The sequence below is a fragment of the Diachasmimorpha longicaudata genome, chromosome 7 (assembly GCF_034640455.1).
Source record: "Diachasmimorpha longicaudata isolate KC_UGA_2023 chromosome 7, iyDiaLong2, whole genome shotgun sequence".
Taxonomy (NCBI): Eukaryota; Metazoa; Arthropoda; class Insecta; order Hymenoptera; family Braconidae; genus Diachasmimorpha; species Diachasmimorpha longicaudata.
In genome coordinates, this window is record NC_087231.1 from 9,045,964 (window position 1) to 9,071,458 (window position 25,495).

Here is a 25,495-nt window from a genome sequence, read left to right on the forward strand (position 1 = left end):
GGATCGTGAGGATATCCAAGTATCCTTCTGGTACAGACCATATTATGGATTTAACGATTTTCAATCATTCCATTTGCCAATTTAACCGGTTTGAAAAAATCTACGAGAAAAACTCCGGAAGGAGAATACTAATTATACCATTATTTTACCCAACAACCCATTTTCCAATATTTCAATGGCGAAACTAAAATTTAAAATTGTAAAGTCTAAATGATAAAATCTGAAAGTGTGAGCCGATTGAGCGGTTTTTCCGAGAGCGGATAATACCGCTCAGTGGGATTCCAATATTGCTCGTATTGCATAGTTTGCTGCGTGCATCCAACGCCCTGTAATTTACCCCCAACCCAACGGGTGTCAAATTATAGTAAAAAACCTGTGGCATAAATGGGGTAAATATAAATATTAACAAATTGAGAAAACGGGAATATTTGTTGCCGCAAAAGCGGCGATTACGGTATTTCAATAATTATTCCGGTTTGTTTATGAGACTTAGGAGAAAAATAAACACAACCCATTATTTTCAGTCGAGCAGAGCGTGGCATTAGAACATTCGACATTGTTTATCTAGTGTTTTTACCCGTTATTTTTTTTTATCATGTGCAAAACCCATCACCATCGAATGACAGTCACGTGACTACATATTTTCGTGAGTATAAATTGAGTGCGACAGTGTCACAATCATAAAGTGACTTTGACACTGCTATTTAGATAGAATATGATGGACACATACTATCTGCTGCAAAAAAATGTGATAAAATGAAAGTGTCTGTACGAAATCTCGAGAATTGTGACACTTTTGTTGCTATTGAGATGGTGTGTTACGGTCACATAAGGTATGTATCAGGAAAAATGCCATAAAGTTGAGTAACTGTCGTAAAATTTTGAGTCGTTTAACATTAACGACGACAAAATCACCAACTACGTGCCACACAACCCCATAAAATTGAGGAGTGACCATGATCCATTTACTTCATATGTTAATATCAAAGAGAGAAGCGAAAAGATTTATAAAGTAAAATTTTCAAATTGGCCTCAAATCGCGCAAAACATGGAGAGAAAAATTCTTGAAAAATTACGCACCTGTAATCTGTCAGTCAAAACAACATTCGGTAGAAATTACGGAACGGGTACGCAATCTTTAAAAGATTTTTCTCTCCGTGAACAGCTCGACGATTCGAATACCATCAATTTTTTATGACAACTTTGTCGTTAAAACTGAATGACTGGCATTCTCCGTCGATCAGTCCAGGTACTCCTCTGCTCCTGGAATATCCACGGGATATTTTCTAAATCGATGAACCTGCATGTGCACATACCGTGAACTCTTTGAGTCGGTTAAACATCTACCATAGCACATTCCCAAGTGCACCGCGCGCACACAGTTCCAAATTCATAAATAATTCACTCTCGTCGTTCACCCTCCCCCTCCCCCTACCTACTGAAGTATCATCATTATATTTCACAGCGAACATCTATTCCATTGCCAGTGGATTACCACAGGGCAATACAATTAATGATGATTTATTAATATTCCCTTTTATTTCCGCTTGTAGCTCGGGCCGCTCACATTCAAAATAATTATCACGATTAATCCCGACAAAATATGGCGGCATTTTTTGTTCCTCCAGGCGGTGAATGCAGGGAGAATGTTCAGACATATGTTCTGAATAATGAAGGATTTTCCATTAGTATTCACCGATCGATACTCAGGTATTTAATGAAATCGTCTTTCACGGCGTGGTTCGCCGCGTGCATTCCCTCCGTGGGGAGGGGCTGGGGGTATTTTACGGAATGCCAATACGTATATTGTAGCAACATTCAGGGGTGATCACCTCGCAGGGTAGCGATCACTCGACGGGCGCTGGCACGAGGATTAATCCCCATCGGATTCATCCCTCCCTTCCCCAATTCCTCTGCTCTTTTTCACCGCTACTCCCAGCTTTTCATTGCCATTTGTTTCATTTTTTTTACTCTCTTTTCGTCGGTTTCTTCGACTTCTCTTGTTTCACCATTTCAGTCGAACCCACGGGGAGACTTTCCGATGAAAAATATCCTACCGCGCTATAAAGGTGTACCACGACACGTCACTTCCTCATTTCTATTCCCCAATAGAGTAAAAATTGATAGATAGAAGTCTTCCCCTGTGCCTCACACTGAACGTCATCCCTTTCTCGACTCGGCAATCGCCTCGACCAAGACCTCTTTAATAAAATTCAATTTAATGCATTCAATCCAATTAGAAATAATCATGAGAGAGAGAGAGAAGGGGGGAGGGAATCCAAATGAGCAATGAGCCTACTCTCATCCATTGCTATAAGAAAATAACAATAAATTGTGACTTTACGATCGATGCTCTTGATTCTTTGTGGTGGCCCCCGACTCTATTATCAACGAGAAAGAGGCGGAAAGAACAAAGGATGGGCTTGAAAAGCGCGGGATATTCATAAAGTTAATCGATTGGTTCGGTCGACGAAAGGGAATTTGTGTGTGTGTGCCACAGCCAAAACAACTGACAGATTTTTCCACAGCCATTGGCGCTTAAAAACCGGATATCCGGCAGTGTGGCATATTCATTTATCCTTCACAATCCTTACTATTCTGTCAGCCTCCAGGGAGAAGTTCAACTACCAGTTTTCAACCCCCCCAATCTCCGTTAACTTCTACCCCCCCCCCCCCCACCGCGCACTCTTTCACACTGTTTGCCAACTCGGACGACGGGGCTTCCTCCGCTTTCAGCGATTCTCTTTTATTTTATTTTCCATTGTGTATATTCAGGTGCACTTGGGCTTCACTGCCTGGCAATACTGTTACCAATTACATTACTCGTGGAGGAAGAGCTTTTTTCAATATGCCCTTTTTTTCCCTCCGCTCTTTCTTTCGTTTTCTACTCCGGCTATTCGCGGAGGAAATGCCTACGGCCTCGTACCCCCTGCTCCCCCCCCCGCCCCCCTAATACGAGGTGATTGCTGATTGCTCTGTAACGTATTGAGTCGCATAACGAGGGAATGGTGGAGTTATGGATTTGAATATTTAATGCCTCCATCCCACCAACCACTTGATAATAGAGGGAAAAAATAACTTACCGCGCGTTTAATCGTACGTAAACTGTCAACTCAAAATGTAAATTTAATTACACTAAACAAGAGGTAACTGCATTTTTATGCAATGAATAATTCCATGAATTTCGTTGGCGGAGATGTGGTGTAAAAAGTCAGTTAAAAAGAAAGTCAACCGGGAGAGGGATTTTTTTTCAAAGAAAAAATCGTAAGAAATCACCCGTCTGGGTCAATAATAGGGAGATATGGTTTTCAATCGACTGAACCCGGAGACATGATATTGATAAATTCAAATAATCGAATATATCATGCACTAGACTCACCCACCAGTGAATATCCGTCGCACACCTGATGCAAACTGAGATGTGTAACTGGCACAACGCGACCGCGTTCAACCCCTTTTATAACCGGGGCCACAACCCTGCGCGCCAGCCACACAGTCTCGGTCTTCCCCGAGTGGATAGGTATAGACCCGGGTACAACACGGCCAGGGGAGTAGGGGCCACCCTTCGCTTTTCCTCACCGGTCTTGTTTCACGATCTCAGGGATACCAATGCCGGGTGTCTGACTAAAGCCATTGACTTTCACTGCAAGTGGTGACAGATCCTGAGTGTTCAGACAGTGTTAACATGCCCCAAATTTTAATCCTCAAGTCTGTCTTCAGGGAACTCCCCACTAAATTCTTGCTAATTCACACCAGTACTCAGACCAAGTTTTCGACTCCTTTTGAGCCAACTGCATCGGTGTAATGCGTTCAAGTCACTTGCACTCAAATTGTCGCCTTAGTAACCCCTTCACCTCGTATCTGGGTCAATATTCTTCTCCCGATGAACTCACCAAGTTGTCCTCGAGAGTGTTCTCCATACACAGCCCGTTCAAAAGCCCCAAATCGTGCGACAGAAGGAATATTTTTTTTTATTACTTCATGGAGACACGCTCACACACACTAAAAATTCCCATACGGAGAAAATATTCCTCTTGACGCCCCAATCCGTAAGTCCTGGTGTTGAAAAGTAGGGAAAGTTCTCAAATGCAGGCCGGTGAGGATGTGAGCTGCCGTAAAGGAGGAATAAAAATGAATTAAACTCATTCTGTTTTCTCCCTGCGTCTCCAATTAGGATAAAACCGAAATTTTCCGAGTTATTTAATTTATTTGGAGGTGTAGGAGCCGCACAGATGGAGAATTATCCGCTTCGCAGAGTGTATATTGCCTTTCCTCGAACCACCGCGTTTGTTATCACTGGGAATTTTTCGACTTATTCCATTCGATGGGGGCTATCTCTAGTTGGTCTTTTTTCCTGTTGTTTCATTTTTTTTCAGACTTTTTACACGTTCCCACGCCACCTGGGAATTCCTCCCGTACAATTCAAATATTTCCACGTGGACTATTATTTATTTTCTGGGAAATAAAAATAGAATATTGTTTGGAGAATTCAGTTGGAATTTCAGAGGTAGTTTTGTTGCTTTTTAATTTTTGCTGTCGAAGTGGATTGTATTCGTTTTTATTTCTTCCTCCGGCAATAGTTTGAATGGAGCTGGAGTGTTGGAAAAATTGAAATGGTATTTTTGAGTTATCGAGTGGTCCATCGATTTTGATGATAATCAAATCAACAAATATTTCGTTTCACCCTAACGAGGCGTAAATATTTGAAATAAAAACTGTTTGAACAAACCGAGCATCAATTAAATGAAAAGCTCGGGGAGGAAATCGCTCGCTCCTGTAGAATGTTCAATGTCAATATTGTCTACAGCTTATTGTGCTTCAATTGTGCATCCCTTCCCACCAAATCGTCGTCACAATCGCTTGAAAATATTGGAGTAAGCGAGGTCCACTTTGTGATTGGTTTGTGAGAAGAAAAAAAAAGTAGTTTGAACTGGCTCAAATAAATTCAATATGGAAACTCGTCTGCAATTTAGGGAGATTAATTCATGAGGTAAGCAAAGCTGCGGTCGTATCCAATTCCCTCCAATTAACCAAATGAAGAAACTTTTAGGTCTCCAACATTTGCTTGAGTCAATAGGACTTCGAGATTTTTTTTTGTAATTCGGCTGATTACCCAGTTACCAGGATTTTCAGTGAATGAAATTATGCTGGAATATCCTAGGGACGAGGGATAAAAATAATCCTTCCATTATGAATAGTCTCCAATTATTTATCAATTTAATTGACTGAATACGCGAGTGGAAATGAAAGCTTTCGTTGGCTCGCATAAATTTGTCATGGGAACGGACAGTGTTGAGGTTCACTTCATCGAAACAAAATCGTAAAAGTAGAACGCGAAGTAATCAAATCAAATGAATTAGTGAATTTCACATGCATTCGTCCATTTGATGAAATTGACGAAAAATAAAAAATCCTCTTGATTTGTGCAGAAATTTCGTACGGGAAACCGAGCTTTATTCCGCTCAAACAAAACCACATGGACAGGGAAGAGACATCAAAACAAATGGCAATGAGTTGACAAACTCCAATCTTTTATGCATCACATTCACAAATAGAGATTTCATTTGACGAGAAGCATTTGCTACAGTGAAGATTACGATGAGCACAAAATACAAGAGAAGTGATAGATTTATCGTTCCCTTTTTAAATAAGATATGAGAGGATGAAAGTGGAACCCCATGACATTGAATTATTGAATCGTTCTAGACAGCTAAAAATGAATTTAAAGCATGACGAAACACCTCATATATTATTATAGCCGACGAAAGGGATAAAGCTCCCCTTAGCTTCTCCTTGTGACTTAAAAATTCGAGTTAATTAATCAATAATTAGTGATCCTTAAATTTCGTTCACATAAAAACACGAGGGTAGGGAGGCACATTTACAACATCGATAAATCCATCAGGCAAAGCCCTCCGAGCTTTCGAATCTGTTCTCCAACAAATGGTCAGATATTCCGCCGCTGATAACTCAATATTTCGGAGGGTAGTGAGCCCCCTATCGGTAATGAAGAAATCTGGACTCCAAAAAAGCTCAATCCACTCTTTTATAACAGAGCTTGCACTGCCTTACCGACTGCCAAACTGCAGCTTCACCACTTCCAACCCCAATACACGAAAATCTCTCGTCATCGTTCTCGTAAATGAAGCAATTACAATGTTATTTACGTCCCGGCGTGTTAAATGTTGGCCGGGGTATCGCCGACTTATTCAGTTACATCTCTCTGCATCGTACCGAGGCTCTCCATTCACGCTTCATCATTTAAAATTTATAATCACATTTTTACGTACCATAACTCACCACTATTCGGCAAAAAAAATTCCCCTTTTCAAATCCTTCGCGATTGTTCAGTGAAAAACTTACATTTAATCACGCAGACAGTTTTTTTAACTGAAGGGCAAAAAAACCAGACATTTTCTGTTGATTTTATCAAGTATTCACAAATCACATGCACAATCTCGTTCATCTGGAGAATACATTATCGTTGAAATGTCCTCTTTTTTTCTTTCATTATTTTTTCTTTTATTTTTTTTTTATTCTGACGTTTTGTTCGGCGAAGCGCTCGTAAATGTAATCAGCGAGATATCGTGATGGAACGGCGGAATGGGAGCAAACGAAATAGAGAACCCCATTGCCGGACGAATCACCCCTCTGAGTAGTCGCGATTTTTCAAACGTCGTTTTGGCCAAGTCTGAGTGAGAGGGGGTCGAAGGGCTCAGGACCCAGGATCATTCACTCGTGCTGAACAAATACTTGAAACTCGAATTGTACGACTTGAGGGATCAATAGCGGGAATTCTCTGTTAGTCGGGAGTGAAAGCTGCGAACCTTGGCAATTCGCAAGTTCAAGCGCCATTGTTGAAGGGTAAGATGGCGTAAGGAATTTTTACAATGGACTTTGAGGAATCCCGACCGCTGAAGTTCCAAGGTGATCGAAATCGACACTACCGACCGAGGAAGTGGTAGTTACAATTCATGTTTATGTCATGAAACATCGGGGCATGAATATTAGAGCAATGGGAAATGAATTGAATGTCTAGGCTGGGCAATTTTGTATCACGTGGCGCAAGTTTATCGACCATGAAAGTATTCAGGCCAAGCGTCCATCATTTTTTAATGATATTTTACGAATCGAAGTTTGAGGGGTAAACAATTCAAATTCCTTCAAGTGTCAAATGTTTGGACTGTAGTGCCAATGGGAGAGTGAAAAAGAGGGTGACTGAGTGGAAGAATAGGTTTCTTTCAATATTCTTATCAAACTCATATATTGGGGTAAATAATTGTCCTTGACAGTGAATTTTTTTTCTGTGTGAATAAATTATACTAGGAAAAAATGACTTTGTCAAGGACCCCCGATCTTGGGAGAGGTTCTCATTTTTCAAAGCGGGGAAAAATATTCAGTAAATATTACAGAACGGTTCTGATAAATTGCGAGATTTTCTAAAAAAATTATATCTCAAAGCGCTGATCAGTTGCTAAACGTTTTCTGCATCAGAGCGTTTGCCACATCCACTCGGAAATTTTTATTCAAAAGTTCTTTGATCTAGAAATGGGTTGTTTGTTCAGTTCTACGAACAGCAAGCAATTAATCTTGAGGAAAATTACCTATTATCTCTGACTTTTTTCTCTACTCCGGATATCGTGCTCTAGCAGCCGATTTTTTCAATAAAAGGGTAAATAATGGGAGGAGAGGAGTAGGGGTGGAGATCTTGAAGTGGAATCTTCTTTTGATTAGAGTAGGGGAAATTATTACAGAGTGACGAGGGGGAGTGTTGCTTGCCTTTGGGAAAACTGGGACACGAACTATCGTGAGTCAATCATGATATTAGCCAGTCGATTACCCGAGAAGGCGCGTGTCGCGTGACGTGAAAGAGTTAACAGCGTGTGTACATGGGTGTCGGATATTCGCAATGATCCCACGCCGTGTGCCACGAGTCTCTCACACTAATAAATGGGGAATTATGGATCCTTGGGGTTTAATAGTTCGATACGGGCGGTAATCGGCGGGAATTTCGTGGTTAAAAAAACGTGTGAGGTACATTAACCGCTCCTTTGCCAGGAGTGTTGACGTGTTGGCTTAGGTTTCGATCTCTACTAACACAGATCTTCCTATATTATTTATTATATGCTTTATAGGCGGCTAGATAGTGTCGTGAAAAACGGTGACGAAAAATGTTTGTATGTTTGTTTTCCGAAGGAATACGCAGAAAAATTCAAGTAAATATTTACCCCTCAATTCTCGTAATTGCATGGTCTACCAGACTGGCAACAATTTCTAACAAAACTCTAGTTAAAAATAGTATATTCGGAGGCATGGAGAGAGGAAAAAATTGTTTAAAAATTACCTGTCTATTCCGTAATCTACCAGTCAAAACGGCATTCAGTAAAAATGACGGAACAGTTACGCATTTTTTCACTGAACGTTCCATAATTTTTACTGAATATTGTTTTGACCTGTAGATTACGGAACAGGTACGTAATTTTTAAAGAATTTTTCCCTCCGTTGCAATGCGCTTTTCTACGTGAGGAGTTGGCCGCCCGAAGCGGGACCGGGGGCTGGCCAATCGTGTGAGCCGAAAAAATTTCGAAAAATATTACAAGCTTCCTGTAAATCTAGAAACTGCATCCCCATAAAATTCACCCCCAATTGCATCATAAACTTCTCTCCACGCCAAATGGGACAATATTTTGTATTTTCACTATAATCTAAATTTCGGGCTACAATAAGAGGAAGTAAAACTTTCGCAAAAGGAAAAACTTCAGCTGTGCAATAAGTGACCTACTTTCGAAAATTCATTGAAATATCACTTTCAGTGATAAAGAATTCATTTGCCTTTGAAAACAATCCCGACCTTTCAATTTCCCCTTTATTCACCAGAATCCATTTTTTTTTCATGCTCAGTCTGTTGTACATCCCTCTGGAATAATAAACAACTATCTGAGCCACAGTTAATGTGTTTCACTGGAACATAAATGTCCTCTCCAGGAACGATTTACATTTGAGCCAATTTAACGGACAATATACCCGACAAGAGGATCTCCTCAAACAATTCGTACCAGAAAGCGTGCATTCGATTACACCCAACAGCGGAAATGCCAAGCGAGGCGCCAATATGAGAAAATCGATGGTTGGCGTCCAATGACCTCACTACCAAGCCACCAGGACAGAATGCTAGACTAGTCTGTGGTCATCGCGCTCGTCGGCTTCAACCTGAACATTTCCGCAATTGTTTCTTGGATTTCATTGTATTATTTTTTTTTTGTTTCATCTCTCTTTTCTTCCGTTTTCCGGCTGGTTCTACCTCAACCCAGGAAAGTTGTTCATGGCATGTCGCTGCTGTTCAGAACTCCCACTGTCGTCAACTTTAAAATAAATCCCCTCATATCCATGACAATGCGTTTTTGTTATTCACATTTTCACAACTTTTTTCGCAACTCCGGAATTTCGTGGTAGTTCATGCATCTGTTTGGAATTATCTTCGTATACATTGAATGAGTTGCCGATGGGGAACATAAACATATCTATCGAAACGTCACTCCAAATGGGTCAGCGTTGTGCTGTCGCACGCAATCCCCGGCACTCTATTTTCCATATCCATTGAATTGTCCTTCAATCAAATAATGAAAATGAATAATCGCCATTACCAAGAAGCAATGACGAATGAGAATGAATGTAGGAATTTGATATTCTTTGAATTGAGTGTAATCGATTGATAGCAATTGCTTCTCCGGTTACTTCGATTCTTGAATTAAATTCATTCTTCCGCAGCTGGAATTACCATTCGTTTGTCATCGATTTATCCTCTGATTTATCCAGTTATGGATGACTGATAGATACAACAAAAAAGACAATTGGCCGAATAGTCACGTAGGTGAATGCCAGGGGATAACTCAATAGACAATTTAGTGTGCGAACGAAAATGGTGCACCACTTGGGTATTGTCATTCAAGAGATATCTGTCTATTTTGTTGCCTAGATTCAGCCAATTGGCCTTCGTGGCTGTAGTTGCAGTGACACTTGACAACTCAATGTACATACAGTTGACGAGGATACGAGCATCAGCCAGACTATCACTGGTAACAATACCATGAAAGAGAAGTGAAGATGAGTGGATTGTGGAAGTGCACTGTTACAAATTTTTGGATAAAATTGTGACCATATTTCATTTAGAATTGTTATCAGTTGCATTTGTTCGGTCCTCCATCGAATTAAGCGTCAGGGTCTTGAAAAATCTCTGTCATACATGCCACATAGCTCAAATGTATAAATAAATAATGCGATGAATAGATAAGGACTAATATTTCCATTTTGTCTGACTGCGTGACACTGCACGCCAGGGGGCGTTATTTGTGCCATTCTACAACTCAGAGGGATGTTTACGCCTCCATGAATAGAGAAGGCATGCGACGGAAACTGGAGGAGAAATATTTTCAGCGACACTAATAAATAGAATGCGCTTGCAATTATCCACACAGTCACGAATTTTAAGAGCGCGAAGTATCTCCGGGAGTTTTGAATTTAATTAATGTATTTCTAGAGCTTGTTTTGGGAAAGGTCGTGGGTAATTGTAAAGTATATCTTGCAATTGCTTCAATTTATATTTATTTTGAGGTCAAGCCTAGATCAATGAATACTACTATCGAACCCATAATTTTATTTTTTTATGCGTAAATTTTTAATTTCAATCCACCATTCTGAATGTACCTGGGAATTGATGACCAATAGCAAAACGCCAAGAGTCCCTTTGCAGTTGATGCTCAAAAAATAATTTTCTATGACAATGAAAAAGTAAATGTCTCTCAGTTTTTAATATTCCAACGGTATTTCGGTTAAAATCGTATATTTGTGAATGCCATTTCAATTGCTGTGCTGAAAAATTTTTGTCCACAAGCAATAAAAATGCATGGGGTGTACACTCAGCCGTATTTTTCGCGTAATAAATATTTTATGTGTTGCTTCGAAGTTTTGTAATAAATGTCATGGCCAGTGCGAGCAGAAAAAACCTGATGAAACTTCATCTTTCGAAGCTTCGGTATTTCATGAAATTAATAATAATATCCGCTGGATCAAACCCGCCTTGAATTCGCCAACAATCAAAGGATGCACAAACTTTTTCTACATCAGCACGAAATTACATAACACGCTCTCGAAGAAATAAATAATAATTAGCAATAATTGAAGAATTTTCGTCATAGCAACCCTCAATCATTCGCGTTCAGTCTACTAGACATCAGCTTCGGTTTTCTCAATTAAATACATTCCAAGACGTGAAAAATTGAAATTTTAATTTCAAAACGTGCTTATGATATAACACGAGCCCCCTATACCCTACCCCTTAATTCTGCCCATCGTAGGATGTCTCAAGTGTTATCATTAAATACCAAGAGTGTAGCTGATAGGGCTACCAGGAGATTTATAATCCTCACCAAGCCCATTCATCAAGATATTTTACGCAGTTTTGGAGTTTCTCATAAATGTCATGGAGACACTAATGAAACTTCAACATATAAAACCGCCATTTTCTGAATTTACTCAGAGTATTAGGCTCGTCAAAATATTCTAACAATCTTTGCATAATTATCCGCAAGATAATCCTCCCAAAGTTTGCAATTCCACGTTCTATGTGTCAAATAAAAAATATAGCTGTGAAGTCAGCTCTTTAAAGTCTCATAAGTCAATCTTGCACATGGCTAGACCCCCCAGGGTAGCTGATAATGCTATCCGGAGACTTATAATCCTCATCAACCCCATCCATCCAGGCATTGTACTGAACCTTTTCAATTTTTTTCATCAATAATATGAACAACGTATTTGTAAAAAAATACCAATGAAGCTTCAAATCCCATTGTTTACAATTTTTCGACTCCATGAATAATATTCACCCTTTTCTGTCATAATGGTAATCTCATAAAGCTGTCCGCAAGTGTCTTTTCCAAGTTTTCAATGCTCAGTGTTACGTATGCGAATAAAAAAAATTTAATCTTAAGAAAGGTTGAAGTTACGAGCATTCTCCAGCCGAGCCCTTAAATCTGCTCTCTCTAGGACGTCTTAAGTGTCATCGTTAAATACCCCGAGGGTAGAACAGGACCCAAAGCCTTACAATCCTCTCTAAGTCCATTCATTCAGATATTTTACGAACATTTCCAGAATTTTTTTATCATGGCTGCCCTATTGATGGAGAAACCACTAATCAAATTTTAACATAAAAATGTTAACCGTTATCTGGATACAAAAATATTCACAAGAAGACTTCTTGGAAACTGCATAATCGCTCTCGAAAAGCTTCTCAAAGTTTCCAACTCCATGTGTTATGTAACCATTAATAAAGTAGAAATTTTAATCTCAAGAAATACTTAAGATTACCACGAACATCCTATATCCCCTCAATTCTGTACGTTCCAAGACGTCTCAAGTATTCTCGTTAAATACCACAAGTGCAACTGATACAACTACTGCAGGACTCATAATCTTTTTCAAGTCTATTCATTCTGATATTTTACACACAGTTGCGGAGTTTTCTCATGAATGCCACGGATAAGATTTTGGTGAAAAAAAATACCGATAAAACCGAAAGTTGAGAAAAGTCACTATCCGCAGTATTCAACAAAATTATTCACAAAAACACTTCATCAAAACATTCTTACGAAGTTTGGGTAACTGCTCAGAAAAGTCTTTTCAAAGTTTTCAATTCCATTTCAATTCTCTGTGTAGATTAGAAAAAATAACTTTTTAAATCTTAATAACTGCCTACGATATAACTCGAGGATCTCACACTACGCTGACAAAAGTTTTTGCAGAACGAACCGTTTGTTAATCATAAACGAATATTTGTTCGATGGTACTCGACTTCGTTGATCCGTGTTTTTTTTTTCAAATGAGATTCGTTATCTATTAATACCGAACAACGATATATTTATCAGTAGTTAACAAGTCTCGTTCAGAATAAATGAATCCTTCAATCGACGCACGAGCGGCGGAACACAGTTCGCGAATTCCTACCAACAAACGTCAATAAAACTTGAATATGAAAAAGTTTGCCATTCCCTAGACTACACATCAATATTCACAAAAACACTTCTCCCAAACAATTCTTATTAACTGTTCACAAAAGTTCTCCCAAAGTTTTCAATTTCCGATTAAAATTACGCATTTGAACAAGACTATTGAAATCTCCACAAACCTTAACAACATAACTCGAGCATTCTACCCCCTACCCTTAGCTCAGCACAAACCAGGACATCTCAACTGTCCTCATTAACTAACACGACTGTTGCTGATAGGACTACCAAGAGACTATTATAATCCTCGTCAAGCCCATTCATCCAGATAATGAAATCCCTCAGCAACAGAGATCCCCGGAATATCCAAATGGCCATAAACCTAGATTGCAACTTCGCCGAAATCCCTAACAATAGCATACACTGACTAACACCCAATAATAACCAGCAACTCAATTCCCTCAACCTGAGAACTCCCCGATATGGTAATATCCTTGTCGGCATTACTCACACATAGTGATGGAAAAAGCCAAAGAAAAACAGCACAAATGAATGGAAGCACAGGATGGATCGATAATGAAACAATATACCAAGTCCTTGCCAAGTCCAGACGCCAAGTCAATTTCATTTCATTTATTCCAGTCACTAAAGGACAAAATCAAGCCCCAAATGTGTCCACTTCTCTGGATATCAATTTTACTCTCCCCTCTCTCACCGCCCTAGCAATTTCAAACTGTTCCTGGTCACAACTATGAGTGAGGAAGAATCGTCTAACGCCCACAAGAAACAATATCTATTACTCGTGGCACGCAGAACCAATCTATTCAACTCCATGTCGACGTGACGGAAGTTACTGCTGATGAACAACTGCACGATATGCCTTGTATCTATATCATTTTGTGAGCAATGGCGTCCTCGAGAAACAAGTGAATATTTAGCTTAACTTGTAATGTCAGAAGGTACTGTATTTCGATTTTTTTTATCAGGCTGAAGCAGAGCCTCACAAATCTCCCGGAGTTAGCTCCAAACGATCCCCCTGACACACAAAAGCTCTTCCACATTCCTACTTCATTCTGGTTACGTGGATTTTCGCTCCAACTCGTACAAATTCCGAGGAAAAATAATACTGGGGGAAGTGCGGCAAGGGGTGAGAGCAGAAAGGACGTTATCTGGAGCTCATTCCTATCTGAGTGTCACTCATATTTTCATGTACGAGAATATAAATATTTATGGGTACTTACCACCGTTCTTAACATCCTCCTTGGCCTCTTCCGCACCAGCTTGTACGCTCTCCTTGCTCGTGTTGCATCCCATTTCTAGTTATTGATGTGTTTACAAAATATTCGCTAGTTCGCTCGCCTCGACGTACGTGTCACAACAGACCTAATCAACGCAGTTTCTTATCAACATTTGGGGAAAATATTCTGTATTAATCTGCCACAAAAGTGGCCAGCAGTGGTCGGGTGTTCACTGAAGTGCGAAATTAATGAAAACTTTCGTTGTCGAGATGAACTCTTAATTGGTCCTCTCCCTCAGAAAAATGATAAATCACAGATAACAATCACTGGACTATTTTTAGTTTCTTAAATTTTACAAGTCAGTCGTTACTCTTTGCACTAGCGAAACTGGACGTGTGTTTTGCAATTCCTTATTTCAATTAGCTTCAAAAATCTACTAATCAACTTGTCAAAATTATCGAAACGCAGGTAACTGTGTGCATTTGAATAAATTGGTGCTGCGTCAGAATTTGTATTTATAAAAAATATTCTATCGGTAGAATCGGCTGGGCCCTACGGTATTTTTATAAACTACCGGCTTTACTTTAAGTGTCTACGCTACAGTACACGAGTAACATGAATGGGTCCCGTCGGTGTCACGGGGCGAACTGACTCTCTAACTCAGCCGTTTCTGCCGACGACCCTGCCCTTGCGTCGCGACTGCGTATATATATCCAATTGCATGTACAGCGTCCATGTGGAGCTAGTATGGAACTTGGGGCTCACAGCTTCACAGTACCAAAGCTACCCCCTTCCCAGCAAATTTTTTTTTCGCAATCTTCCCGACACAGAGACGTGGTAAACCGATCGAAACTCATCCCGAGCGTTCATGCTGACTCTCTGGATCGCCCGGAGGGTTACAATGAGCTTACGCATCACATCCTGCTTCATTTCTCTGTGACTCTCATAAATCCCGCAATTAAAGCCGGCCTTTTGTAAATCCGAGATTCATCTCGCCTCTTAATTAACATTATTATTATGGTTTCCTTGAATTTTATTTGGTGCATTAAAACGTGAAGTGCTTTGAGGATTTTTTTTCAGGAGCCCAGGGACAGGGCTTGTGATTAAGGGACGGTTTTTTGTTAAAAATATGTGCTTTAATTGCTGAAACGTATGAGAAATTTACATGTCCGCACTGGACCATTTGTACGCCTCGTCTTGCGTGGCTGCTCTCGCATTACGAGCATCAAACCATTTTTTTTCATATCCGTTGCTACGGTCAACTCCATCCCACCGGTGACCCGGTTTAATTCCAAATCGATTTGGCATGAATGAACCCTCGTAAGTCGGTGCATCAGGCTCTCTTTTCCCTTCCTTTATCTGTTTATCTTTGATATAAGCGAGCATTGGATCCTCGGCGTGTTCCGCAGCCCGTTGTTGTGAGTCTAAATCAACATCATCGGCGTATCTTGCCAGGGGTTTGCTCATCTCGTAGAGATCGTCCTTGAGCTTCTGAGTTTGGTCGCTCACTTGTTTCAGCCTGGGGGAAATTAATGGGTTATTTATTTTTCGCGGGGAAAGATCGAGGGATAAGTCATCCAAGGTTTTGCCGATCGGTTTGTTTAGAGGGTAGACGGATCAATAATGAGAATAAAACGTTTATTGTAGAATGAAAAAATTGCATTGGAAGTAATAATTCCAGGTGGTCTGTGCTATTAAGGTCTTTTTCATTTGAGAATGCAATGTGTATTTATGTGTGGTAATCACTTTGACTCTGGGGATTCTTTTTCACTGTCCAGGGTGACTTTTTCATTTTAATAATTCGACGGACGAAGCCACGGGGAGGTTGCAGTACACAGAGATGAAATACTTGATTAAAATCATCCTACCGTTCTATAAAAGTGTATCTAGAGCCATCGCCGCTTCATTTTCATTTCGAAACTGAGTAAAAATTAATCTGTGATAATGAGATTTTATTCTAGACAAAGCTTATAGTGTCATGCATTTTTTTTAAGCCTTACGTAATTTTTATTCGAATAATCTGAGAAAAATTACGATACCGTGACGCGAATTTTCCGAGTCGATTTCATAATCAGAGAGCGAACTACGCGTTCCGTCATTTTCGCTGAATATCGCTATCTGGGTAGGTCGCTACATATTTCACTCGGGCGGTGGCGAAGGGTATGAGCCAAGAAATTGGAGAAAAATTACCGAACAAATCAAGGAATCCTGGAGTGAAATCGATTTTCACTCTATATAGGGGAAAAAGTGCAAAACACGTAATGATTTTCCTTACGTTGGCCTGGTACCATTCATACCGTGAGGCTCATTTGTGCCCCCACCTGGAAATTTGGCCTGCATTCGATGAAAAATGATCTCAGAAAAGTGCTCACCGTTGCATGTAACTTTTCGTCAACGTCTGTCATTTATTATTAACCCTAAACTACTCACTATATGAGTGAGACCGCACCGAGGGGCATTTTTCCTTAATTACAAGTTGATTACAACCGAAGGAACAGAGCAAAATACCAAAAAAATTGAATATTTGGTTCGAGTACTCACCCTCTTCCCCACTTGGCATATTTCTCATCGATCTCCGCTTGTTCTTTCTCCTTTTGTCTTTTATCAGCAGCCTCAGCAGCCAAATCACGTCTCCTCCCGGTCTTCTTGTCCCGTAAAACTGGTGCCTGTCCCTCACCACTCACCTCTGCACTCATCTGAAATAGAATAACAATTCTCATTTTAAATAGTCGCAAGTATTTTGATATTCCTGACCAAGGTGTAACTTTTAATGAAACGAAATGAACTGAAATGTTTGTGAAAGTTCTTGCATAATTAATTCCTCCCGGTAATTACCGGGGATACTTACTTTGCTGAATAATTCCCTCTCTCGTTTCTTATGTGCTATTGTCTCCTCCCTCAAGGCTACGGCGTCTAGCAGACCTGCAGTTTTACCACTTAGAGTCTTCTTCATTCGTCTTTCGATGTCTGGGGATGAAGATTTCCCTCTTCCCTCATCTTCGTTCCACCTGGATTTTTTTCTTCCACTGGATTTCTCTTGGTTTCGTCGTGAAGATTCTGTTTTATCTCGTTGAGAGCCTGATTTTCCATTTCTTTCGTCATTCCGTCGCCGCCTGGGAGGACTCAAGTCAGAATGAAAGTCAGGTTTCCTTGATTGTCTAGGGGGACTCAAGTCCGGATCTGAGCTTTCCTGCCTCCTGGATGTTCTGGAATCAGTTTTCTTCGATTTTCTAGGGGGACTCAAGTCAGAATCCGAGCCTTCGTGCCTCCTGGATGGCCTTGAATCAGTTTTCTTTGATTTTCTAGGCGGACTCAAGTCAGAATCGGAACCACCTCGCCTCCTCGACGGCTTTGATTCCATTTTCGATCTTCTAGGAGGACTTAAATCAGAATCAGAACCTCCTTGCCGCCTGGAAGACCTGGATTCAAGTTTATTTACTTTCCTAGGAGGACTCAAATCAGAGTCTGATCGTTTTTCTCTCTTGAATTTTCTTGGTGGACTAAAATCTGAATCATAATTTTTATCAGGTCTAGAGTATCTGGAGTCTCTTTGTGGTCTTCTAGGGGGACTCAAATCTTCATCTGAGTCTCTCCGCCTGTTAGATGTCCTTTTGGAGTGACCCTGGAGTCTCGTGGAAGGATTCAGAACGACATCGTCTGGTCTTCTTCGCCTGGAGTTTTCAGAATATTTTGGGGGTCGTCGAGGGGGGCTCATATCACTGTCAGACTGGTTCTGATACCTTTTAGTATCTGAGGGGCTTCTCTTTCTTTGTTTTCGTGACCTCACAGGGCTCAAATCACTAGAATCTCTTCGTTTTCGTGGTCTTGGAGGGCTCAAATCAGAATCCTTCTCTGCAGGACCAGCTTCACGATATTTGGACGATTTATGAGACTTTGATTTATGTTTTTTTCGACATTCCGAATCTGAAGATGAGTTGGAACTCGAGGAGGAGCTCGACTCACTGCTAGAACTATCCTTACGTTTTCTGGATTTTTTCTTCGAGTGGGCCTTCCTGGGTGGAGACAAATCATCGTCAGAATGTTTCCTGGATTGTCTGGGTGGAGTCTGATTAGAATTACCATTAATCTCCCTCTTATCAGTTTTAAGAAGCTTGGAAAAGGTGTTTGGAGCACTCTCGTTCGATATCGATTCATTTTCAACGTCCCTGGCACGTGCCTGGCTACAGCTCACAGCAACATTGCCATCCCCATCGTCTGCGATTATTTTCCATCGTCTTTTATCAGCAAAATCAACTGGTCCACGTTCATCTATGATTCCTACGATCTGAGGTGCATCCTCTGTTGCATTGAGAATCTCGAATTCTCCCTCGTCGACTGGACGGATGTGGTTCAAATCAATGTCATCGTCAATGATTTTAACACTGGAAAATTATTATTATATCGTTATTAATTTCAGTTTCAGTATCTTTCCCGTTGATTCACGTAATCTAAGTGGAGTGTGAGGTTATTGAGGATGAGTGTTTACGTTTAGACACGATAACCCTAAACATAACCTGAAAAAACGTGCGAGTAGTTTCTAGGCAATTGACAATGTACTCACTTGGTTGAGGGCACTTTCACTTTCTTCTTTTTCTTCTTTTTTTCATCTTTGTCAGAACGTAGATACTTTTTTAAATAAGCCTTCTGATCAACCACTACCTTTGTCATTCTCAATGTTTACAGAGCGAATACGTTTTGGAGCAGCAGTAGGCAGTGGTCACATCAGCTGGGTTGCTAAGGGGCAATTCTACCGATAAAACAGATTCGGAGCACGAAGCCACTGTAGTGATATTTCATTTCTTTCATTTGAAATATTTACAATGAAAAATTCATTTTGTTTTTTAAATTCAAGGCATAACCCAAAAAAAATTAACTCAATTCATTCTATTGATAAGTGTTATTACCCTGATAATTAATTATTTAGCTCTAAATGTCCGTGGACCCATCTAGATTTATCGTTATGCTCATAAATATTGATAACCAGAATTATTTCTATAGTTATTGGTATCGTTATACCCACAAAATTTCAATAATTTTCAAAGTAGGGAACCGGTCAATAAATTTTCATATCTTTCCAATAATTTCTTCATTAAATTACACGAATATATAATATCCATCGAGGGATTAATCCATTTATTATAGAAAATAAATTACATGGCAGGGGGGAGTACCCACATTGTGCTTAACACATGAAAAACTAGTATAAGAAATCGTAAAATTTTGTGGATCCCAGCTCCACCCCTAATAACTTGCACAAGGTGAAAAATTGGTGACCTTACAACGTTCGCACTAAAGGTCATTCTACACTAGAACTATACATGCCTAGATCGTACTTTATAACGATTATATCTCGCAGGGAGCATACATCATGAGGTGTCTATTCCACATGGTTCAAAAGTCAAGAAGTTTCAAATCCCAAAGGTCATCCATTGTGGAAGAAAATCGAGCGAGTTGTTTAATTAATTATCGTTCCCCAACTCCTGGAAAAACCTTCAACACTTTATCGGGGAGACCGAGTCATCAATAGTTATGATTTACTCCAATTCATCCTGCGCTGCATGTTTTTTTTTTCAATCCGTCTCTGAAAGACCTACATTTCCCCTCCTAATCTTCTATTACGCCACATAAAAAATCTGCATTCGAGTTCCAACCACGCATCTTCATTCTGATGTAATTACCGATACCATAAATGGAATCTTGAAACTGGCTCAACTCCGATCATCCCAGGTCACCTAAATTCCACTAGACCGAAATTTTCAAGGCACCTAGATGTCATGAAGCCAGTGCTCATGCCATGAACTCCTTTCCAAAAATGCATATCATAAAAATAAATAAAGAGGAATGCAGTTGAATCGTAGCGCTAAGGAATCTCTCATAAACGCATGGTACCACCAGAGGTGAATTCCCCCTACCTCGTGTAACAGGTAAAAAGCGATGCCATTGGAGAACTCGTTGAGTCAAAGTGGTAGGGGAGCGAAAGTGAAGCCGCCACCAAGAATGGGCAGGACGAGACACACCAAGGCCTTCAGTAATTCTCACACGCAGAAAGTACATTATACCTCGCGTTTGGTCAAAATATACTGGCACTAGTCATGTTCTCTCATCATCGGAGATGAATTAAAAATCGCCAGAATATTTGCATCCTGTGGATAGATGGGCACGCACATCCGGGATTGTGCTGTGGCTCCAGGGGAATTGCATCTGCCTTTAGATAGTGCAGTGGGAAGCATCTGATATAAGTGAAATACAGGCGAGGACGGGTGGAACCGGATTTGACATTTCTATTGAGTAATCGATAATCGTCAATCTGCAAAAAATTTCTTAATTCTTTTTCCTCCGTTGTTCAATGGTTTATCGCATGGGATTTGTGAATTCTACGGGATTTGTTTATATTTTCTGTGGAAAATAATGCTGATGGCGAGTGCCTGTATTTCGAGTGATTATTCTCAGTGAAGTAATCGTGACGTAAGTTTCGTAACACCTGTTTTCAAGTTGGACGTACAGGAAGTTGTGGTTCAAAATGACGAGGAAGTTGAGTAAATTTCTGATTCTCTTTGATAACACTAATTTGTTGTACTTCCCTGGACATTTTCTGTCAGGGAGAGTGCTCATCGAACTGGATGACGAAGCTTAGTAAGTATCACTCTATCAATCGTATATAATAAATGATGTATTACATTGGGAATCTCAAACAATCACGAACTTTCGATTTTTACAATTCTGGGAGCTCTCACAAACGCACTCAGAGACGTAATTTGTCTGCCAGGTGAGAGCGGGCATCAACGCACGTGCGTCGAATAATTGCATTCCCTTCAGTCACGTATATACACATCTGTCTCCCCATAATAATTACCCGCGAAAAAAAAATGGTGAAATTAAATTTTAAGCCATGAATTTCTGCGTTGAAAAAGTTAATGGGGCTTAAACGAAGTCCTGATTTTCACGTGCTATACTCACAGCCAATAAAATTATCATAATCCAGCAATTAGGGGTCTCATCAGGGGAATGAAGACAACAGGTGAATTTTCTTTGAAAGTTGCGACCTGGTTACAAGATGGTTCAATTTAAAAAAGAGTTCATAATCGCTAGTGAATTTCGCGACCTCTCTTACCTGGATCCATTTTTTATTATGTGAAAATTAATTTCCGGTAGTTATAACTAAAAAATTATAGAACAAGTGTACAATCCTCATTTCTTTGCAAAGGAATTATCTCCACATTTTTCATATCGTTCAATGAGTGATTGATTTTTAAAATATTTTCCAGTGTATCAGGCCTGCACTTCCATGTCATCGGCGAGGGTGTCGTTCGACTGAGGAGTCAACGAGCTGAACGAGTATACGACAAGGAAAATTACATAGACTTTCGTATGCGATTGCTGGGGGAGCCTGGTATACATGATGCGAATATTGAAATAATGAGGATCATAAAGCCTTCCCATACCTCTTTTGTATTAACGGTATGTGATGTTTCCAGGCGAGGGACCATCACTCCTGTCCCCAGGCATCCACAGCTTTCCCTTCAAACTGGGCTTACCACTTGGTTTACCATCGACGTTTCTCGGTAAACATGGATGGGTGCAGTATTACTGCAAAGCTGCACTCCGCGAACCCGGTGGGCTGACCCACAAAAATCAACAGGTCTTCATTGTCATGAATCCCATCGATTTGAATCTCGAGCCACCAATTTTAGCTGTGAGATTATTTTTTACCTGTTGCTATAACGACGGGATTGTATGAGTTATGAGTGTTTGATGCAATGATTATTGATGCAGCAACCAGCTAGACTGGAGGTGGAACAACGGGTGGGTGTATCTTGTGTGTCCGGAGGCCCTGTCTTCTGCAGAGTCAGCCTTGATCGAGGTGGATATGTCCCTGGGGAGACTATTGGCATTTCAGCGACTGTCAGCAATCGCAGTAAGGTTAGCAATTTATGCGTTTTTATATTCTATCATTAAGTGATAAATCAATGATGAATTAAAAAAATTATGAAACTCTGTCGCGCATATCTCGGGAGTCAAGACTTTTGGGAGAAGCTGCTCGAGGAATTTTTGGTTTCAATTTGAATACAGGACCACACATTTCTAAATATTCATATGTTTTGAATGTTAAGAATAAACAAATAAGAATGAGAATAAATATCACTCGCATTCACTGATTCCCTCAGGTGACGATGAAGTCAACGAAAGCATCACTGACGGAGACTATTCAGTACATGTGCAGAGGAAAAGTCCTCGCAAGTGAAACTAGAGAATTGGCTAGTGTATCACGAGGAAAAATTCGTCCTGGAGAGGGGGAGGAGTGGTTGAATGAACAGATGTACGTTCCTCCCCTACCTCCCACCAATCTACGTGGATGTCATTTGATTAATGTCCTCTATCATGTTTATGTGCGTATAAAAATTTTATGACAATTTTACGGTCTATATCTGGAGTGGCGCAATGATTAAACTCTATTTGCAGTTCGTCATAAGCCCTAAGAGCTTGGACAAGGAGATTAAGCTCCAGATACCAATTGTCCTGGCGACGTATCCACTTCGTCAGGAAGGGGCACCCGCAGGGGCTGCACCATCTAAAAGGGGTGCACATTACCCCTCGACATTACCGATATTCAGACCCTGGCTGGACGACAAGGCTTTCGAAGTTCAAGAGTAGAATTTAAAACTATTGAGTCTGAATTTTATACTCTGTAAATGATAGACCATTATTTATTCGTCGTACATTTCCGCAAAAATTCAATGCGAATGTGAATGTAATTGATTAATGTTGACATGAGCGAGACTAATGAAACTATATTTTGTACAGTAATGTAGGAACTATCAAAAATTTATTTACTTATATTGCTAATTATGGAATAAAAAATTGTTTCTTAATCGTAAAACACGTTTAGGAATTGGAGTTGATTTCTGCTTTCAATTTCTCGAGGACTGCCGACGCAATACAACCGGTTACGATGACCTTTTTTTGACGGCTTCTCGATCCCTACATTGATAATGATTTTTAGCACTTACTTAATCAACTCTACTGAAGTGAAACTCACCCGGTCTAGACTGACGTCTGATTTCCTTACGCCGAGAACTGAGGAGAGGTATTTCAGTAATTCTGTGTTTGCCTCACCCTCTACCGGAGGGGCTGATATGGCAACCCCAACACCTTCGGCGGAGATATCTGTTACGTTAAATATTTATAACTGAGAATAAAGTGCTGAATTTACTTTAAAAAATTAGTTCGGTTGCAAAAGTATATATTTACTCCAGCAACAATTTTTTCCCAATTTCAATTGAAAGTCTACCTGTTATCTTGTTATGTTTGGCGCCTGGCTTAGCATGAATTTGAATAACAACATTTCCACCCTTATCCGTGGTAACTGGTCCACCTTGGGAGGCCTATAATAGAAACAGTAGCATAATCCAGAAGGAATAAAGATGAAGACATTGAATGAGATTTCATTTGCCTCGAATTCCCAAAATTCAAATGTTTCCCGCGAACATGAGATAGTGATTTTCATTCTCCGAGGTTCTAGTGATGTTCTAGTGGAAGTCAAACATATCGGACTGTATTGAACAGTGAAAAAGACACAGTGCGAGCAGGAATTTCTTCAGCAAGTGCATGAGTCGCGGAAGATGTCACTTTTTTTAAAGTACAGGTGATCGGAGCTAAATAGCCGAAATTTCGTGCTACCGGATCTTTTGAGCGGTGAGTTAATTAGGTAGATTTGACACTTACCGTGTTTTCTTCAGCGGGTAGGGCTTTTGTCGTTTTCCTTGAAGATTTCTTAGACATTTCTCTAACACGTACTACACATTCAGTGATGACACTTCTAATTATCGAGTGTCCACGCAGTGACAACATTCATAAATTTTCAGGCTCTATTTTTATTTACTAGCATAGATTTACACATTACGAATATTTACTCTTCGATATAACCTCAGTAGGATAATAATCCGTCGGTAAGATCGATGTGCTTTTTACTGCAGGGATGCCAATGGAGTAAAGCCAACCAGTGGCGGCAAATTGAAATATATTGATGGAATTAAAAGAATAATTTTCCAATCATAAGCTGCCATATTTCACGATAAGTGATTACTTGAGAGATAGTGATAATGATCGTATGGTTTATTGACACTGTTCATAGGTCAAAATGCCGAAGAAATTTGTGGGTGAGAATAGCAAAGCTGTGGCTGCCAGAGCTCGCAAAGCAGCTGCAAAAGAGGCTGAGCATTCCCGAAAAGCTCAGGAGGCTGAGGACAAAGCTTGGGAGGATGATGACAAACAAATTCAGAAGAAGAAACAGAAACAGGTAATCGCAATAAATGATCGTGCGTAATAATTCTACTCCGGCAGTGCAATAATCAGAGACGAGAAATTAGTTGTCAAATAGAATAAATTATCATTATCATCACCGATATTTATTTAACAGGAGGAACTGGAGAGAAAGCGTCTCCAACAATTGGAAAAGAAGGCGGAGGCCAAAGCTCTGCTCGAGCAAGAATTGGCGACAATAAAAATAGGTGGTAAGCAGTCAGCAGCAAAAATTTCAAGAGCAGAGATAATGTCAGCTACCGAAAAGCGAAATCAAGTTGCCATGAAGAAGAAGGAGGAGGAGAAACCCATTGAGGAGAATCTTAATAGAATCGTTCTCGAAGGAGAAACAGCTCACGGAATTGACGAGGCACTCTCAATCCTAAGGTATGTAAATTAACTACTCATTTGCTTGTGAAGAACTACCGAAACTTACGAATAATTTTATTTCAGTGTAAAAGATCCAGAGATTGATCGTCATCCCGAGAAACGAGTGAGAGCAGCTTACCTCAGCTTTGAGGAGCGCATGATGCCGATAATAAAGGATCAAAATCCAACTCTGAGACTTAGTCAGCTCAAACAGATACTCAAGAAAGAATGGATGAAGTCACCTGACAATCCTCTGAACCAGAGGCTCATGAATAACTGAACCAAAACAAACTAATAAAGTATAAAATCAATAATTGTGGCGTTTTAAATCATTCAATCAACAATACGAGAATAATTAATAATTTATCATTGAAATCAATGTCATAGGATACATGGAACAAATAACATTCATAAATCATCTTTGGTACATAATTGAACATGCACAAAATATACAAAATAAAATACTCAACAAGAGGAATCTGCATGTTTTGCAGTTACTAATTATCCCCTCACGTCCCATGTCATTTTTGAGCACACGAAGAGAAGGTCACCTGATAAAAAATATCTCTAAAATAGAACCGCCATCAATCA

General features: G+C 40.0%; 5 protein-coding genes across 9 annotated transcripts in view; 2 read left to right on the forward strand and 3 right to left on the reverse strand.

Moving 5' to 3' along the window:
* Window positions 1-14,892, reverse strand: part of LOC135164297 (neuromodulin) — a 39,947-nt gene extending 25,055 nt beyond the window's left edge. The window contains exon 1 of the mRNA XM_064124523.1: window positions 14,240-14,892. Coding sequence (XP_063980593.1) covers window positions 14,240-14,312 — 73 coding nt within the window. The 5' untranslated portion in view covers window positions 14,313-14,892. The remainder of the gene's footprint in view (window positions 1-14,239) is intronic.
* Window positions 703-23,044, forward strand: LOC135164294 (arrestin domain-containing protein 2). 4 transcript variants are annotated; one of them, XM_064124517.1, is made up of 6 exons: window positions 703-833; window positions 21,502-21,626; window positions 21,712-21,929; window positions 22,010-22,156; window positions 22,402-22,623; window positions 22,697-23,043. In XM_064124517.1, the coding sequence occupies exons 1-6, from the start codon at window positions 757-759 to the stop codon at window positions 22,886-22,888; spliced, it is 981 nt and encodes a 326-aa protein (XP_063980587.1). In that variant the 5' UTR covers window positions 703-756; the 3' UTR covers window positions 22,889-23,043. The 4 variants fall into 4 exon arrangements, with proteins under 4 accessions (XP_063980587.1, XP_063980585.1, XP_063980586.1 ...); XM_064124515.1 differs by lacking the exon at window positions 703-833 and adding an exon at window positions 20,278-20,869 and having other exon boundaries at window positions 22,697-23,040; XM_064124516.1 differs by lacking the exon at window positions 703-833 and adding an exon at window positions 20,877-21,002 and having other exon boundaries at window positions 22,697-23,044.
* Window positions 15,351-18,971, reverse strand: LOC135164287 (BUD13 homolog). The gene is made up of 4 exons (XM_064124496.1): window positions 18,798-18,971; window positions 17,085-18,618; window positions 16,778-16,932; window positions 15,351-15,755 (listed from the first exon to the last, which is right to left on the reverse strand). Exons 1-4 carry the CDS (start codon window positions 18,902-18,904, stop codon window positions 15,398-15,400), a joined length of 2,154 nt encoding a protein of 717 aa, XP_063980566.1. The 5' UTR covers window positions 18,905-18,971; the 3' UTR covers window positions 15,351-15,397.
* On the reverse strand, window positions 23,044-24,374 carry LOC135164303 (UPF0235 protein C15orf40 homolog). 2 transcript variants are annotated; one of them, XM_064124531.1, is made up of 4 exons: window positions 23,960-24,374; window positions 23,526-23,619; window positions 23,274-23,386; window positions 23,044-23,215 (listed from the first exon to the last, which is right to left on the reverse strand). In XM_064124531.1, exons 1-4 carry the CDS (start codon window positions 24,083-24,085, stop codon window positions 23,120-23,122), a joined length of 429 nt encoding a protein of 142 aa, XP_063980601.1. In that variant the 5' UTR covers window positions 24,086-24,374; the 3' UTR covers window positions 23,044-23,119. The 2 variants fall into 2 exon arrangements, with proteins under 2 accessions (XP_063980601.1, XP_063980600.1); XM_064124530.1 differs by having other exon boundaries at window positions 23,274-23,401; window positions 23,960-24,335.
* LOC135164298 (coiled-coil domain-containing protein 124) lies at window positions 24,375-25,218 on the forward strand. Its single transcript, XM_064124524.1, has 3 exons — window positions 24,375-24,533; window positions 24,654-24,922; window positions 24,989-25,218. The coding sequence occupies exons 1-3, from the start codon at window positions 24,375-24,377 to the stop codon at window positions 25,182-25,184; spliced, it is 624 nt and encodes a 207-aa protein (XP_063980594.1). The 3' UTR covers window positions 25,185-25,218.
* Window positions 25,219-25,495: the final 277 nt, after the last annotated feature.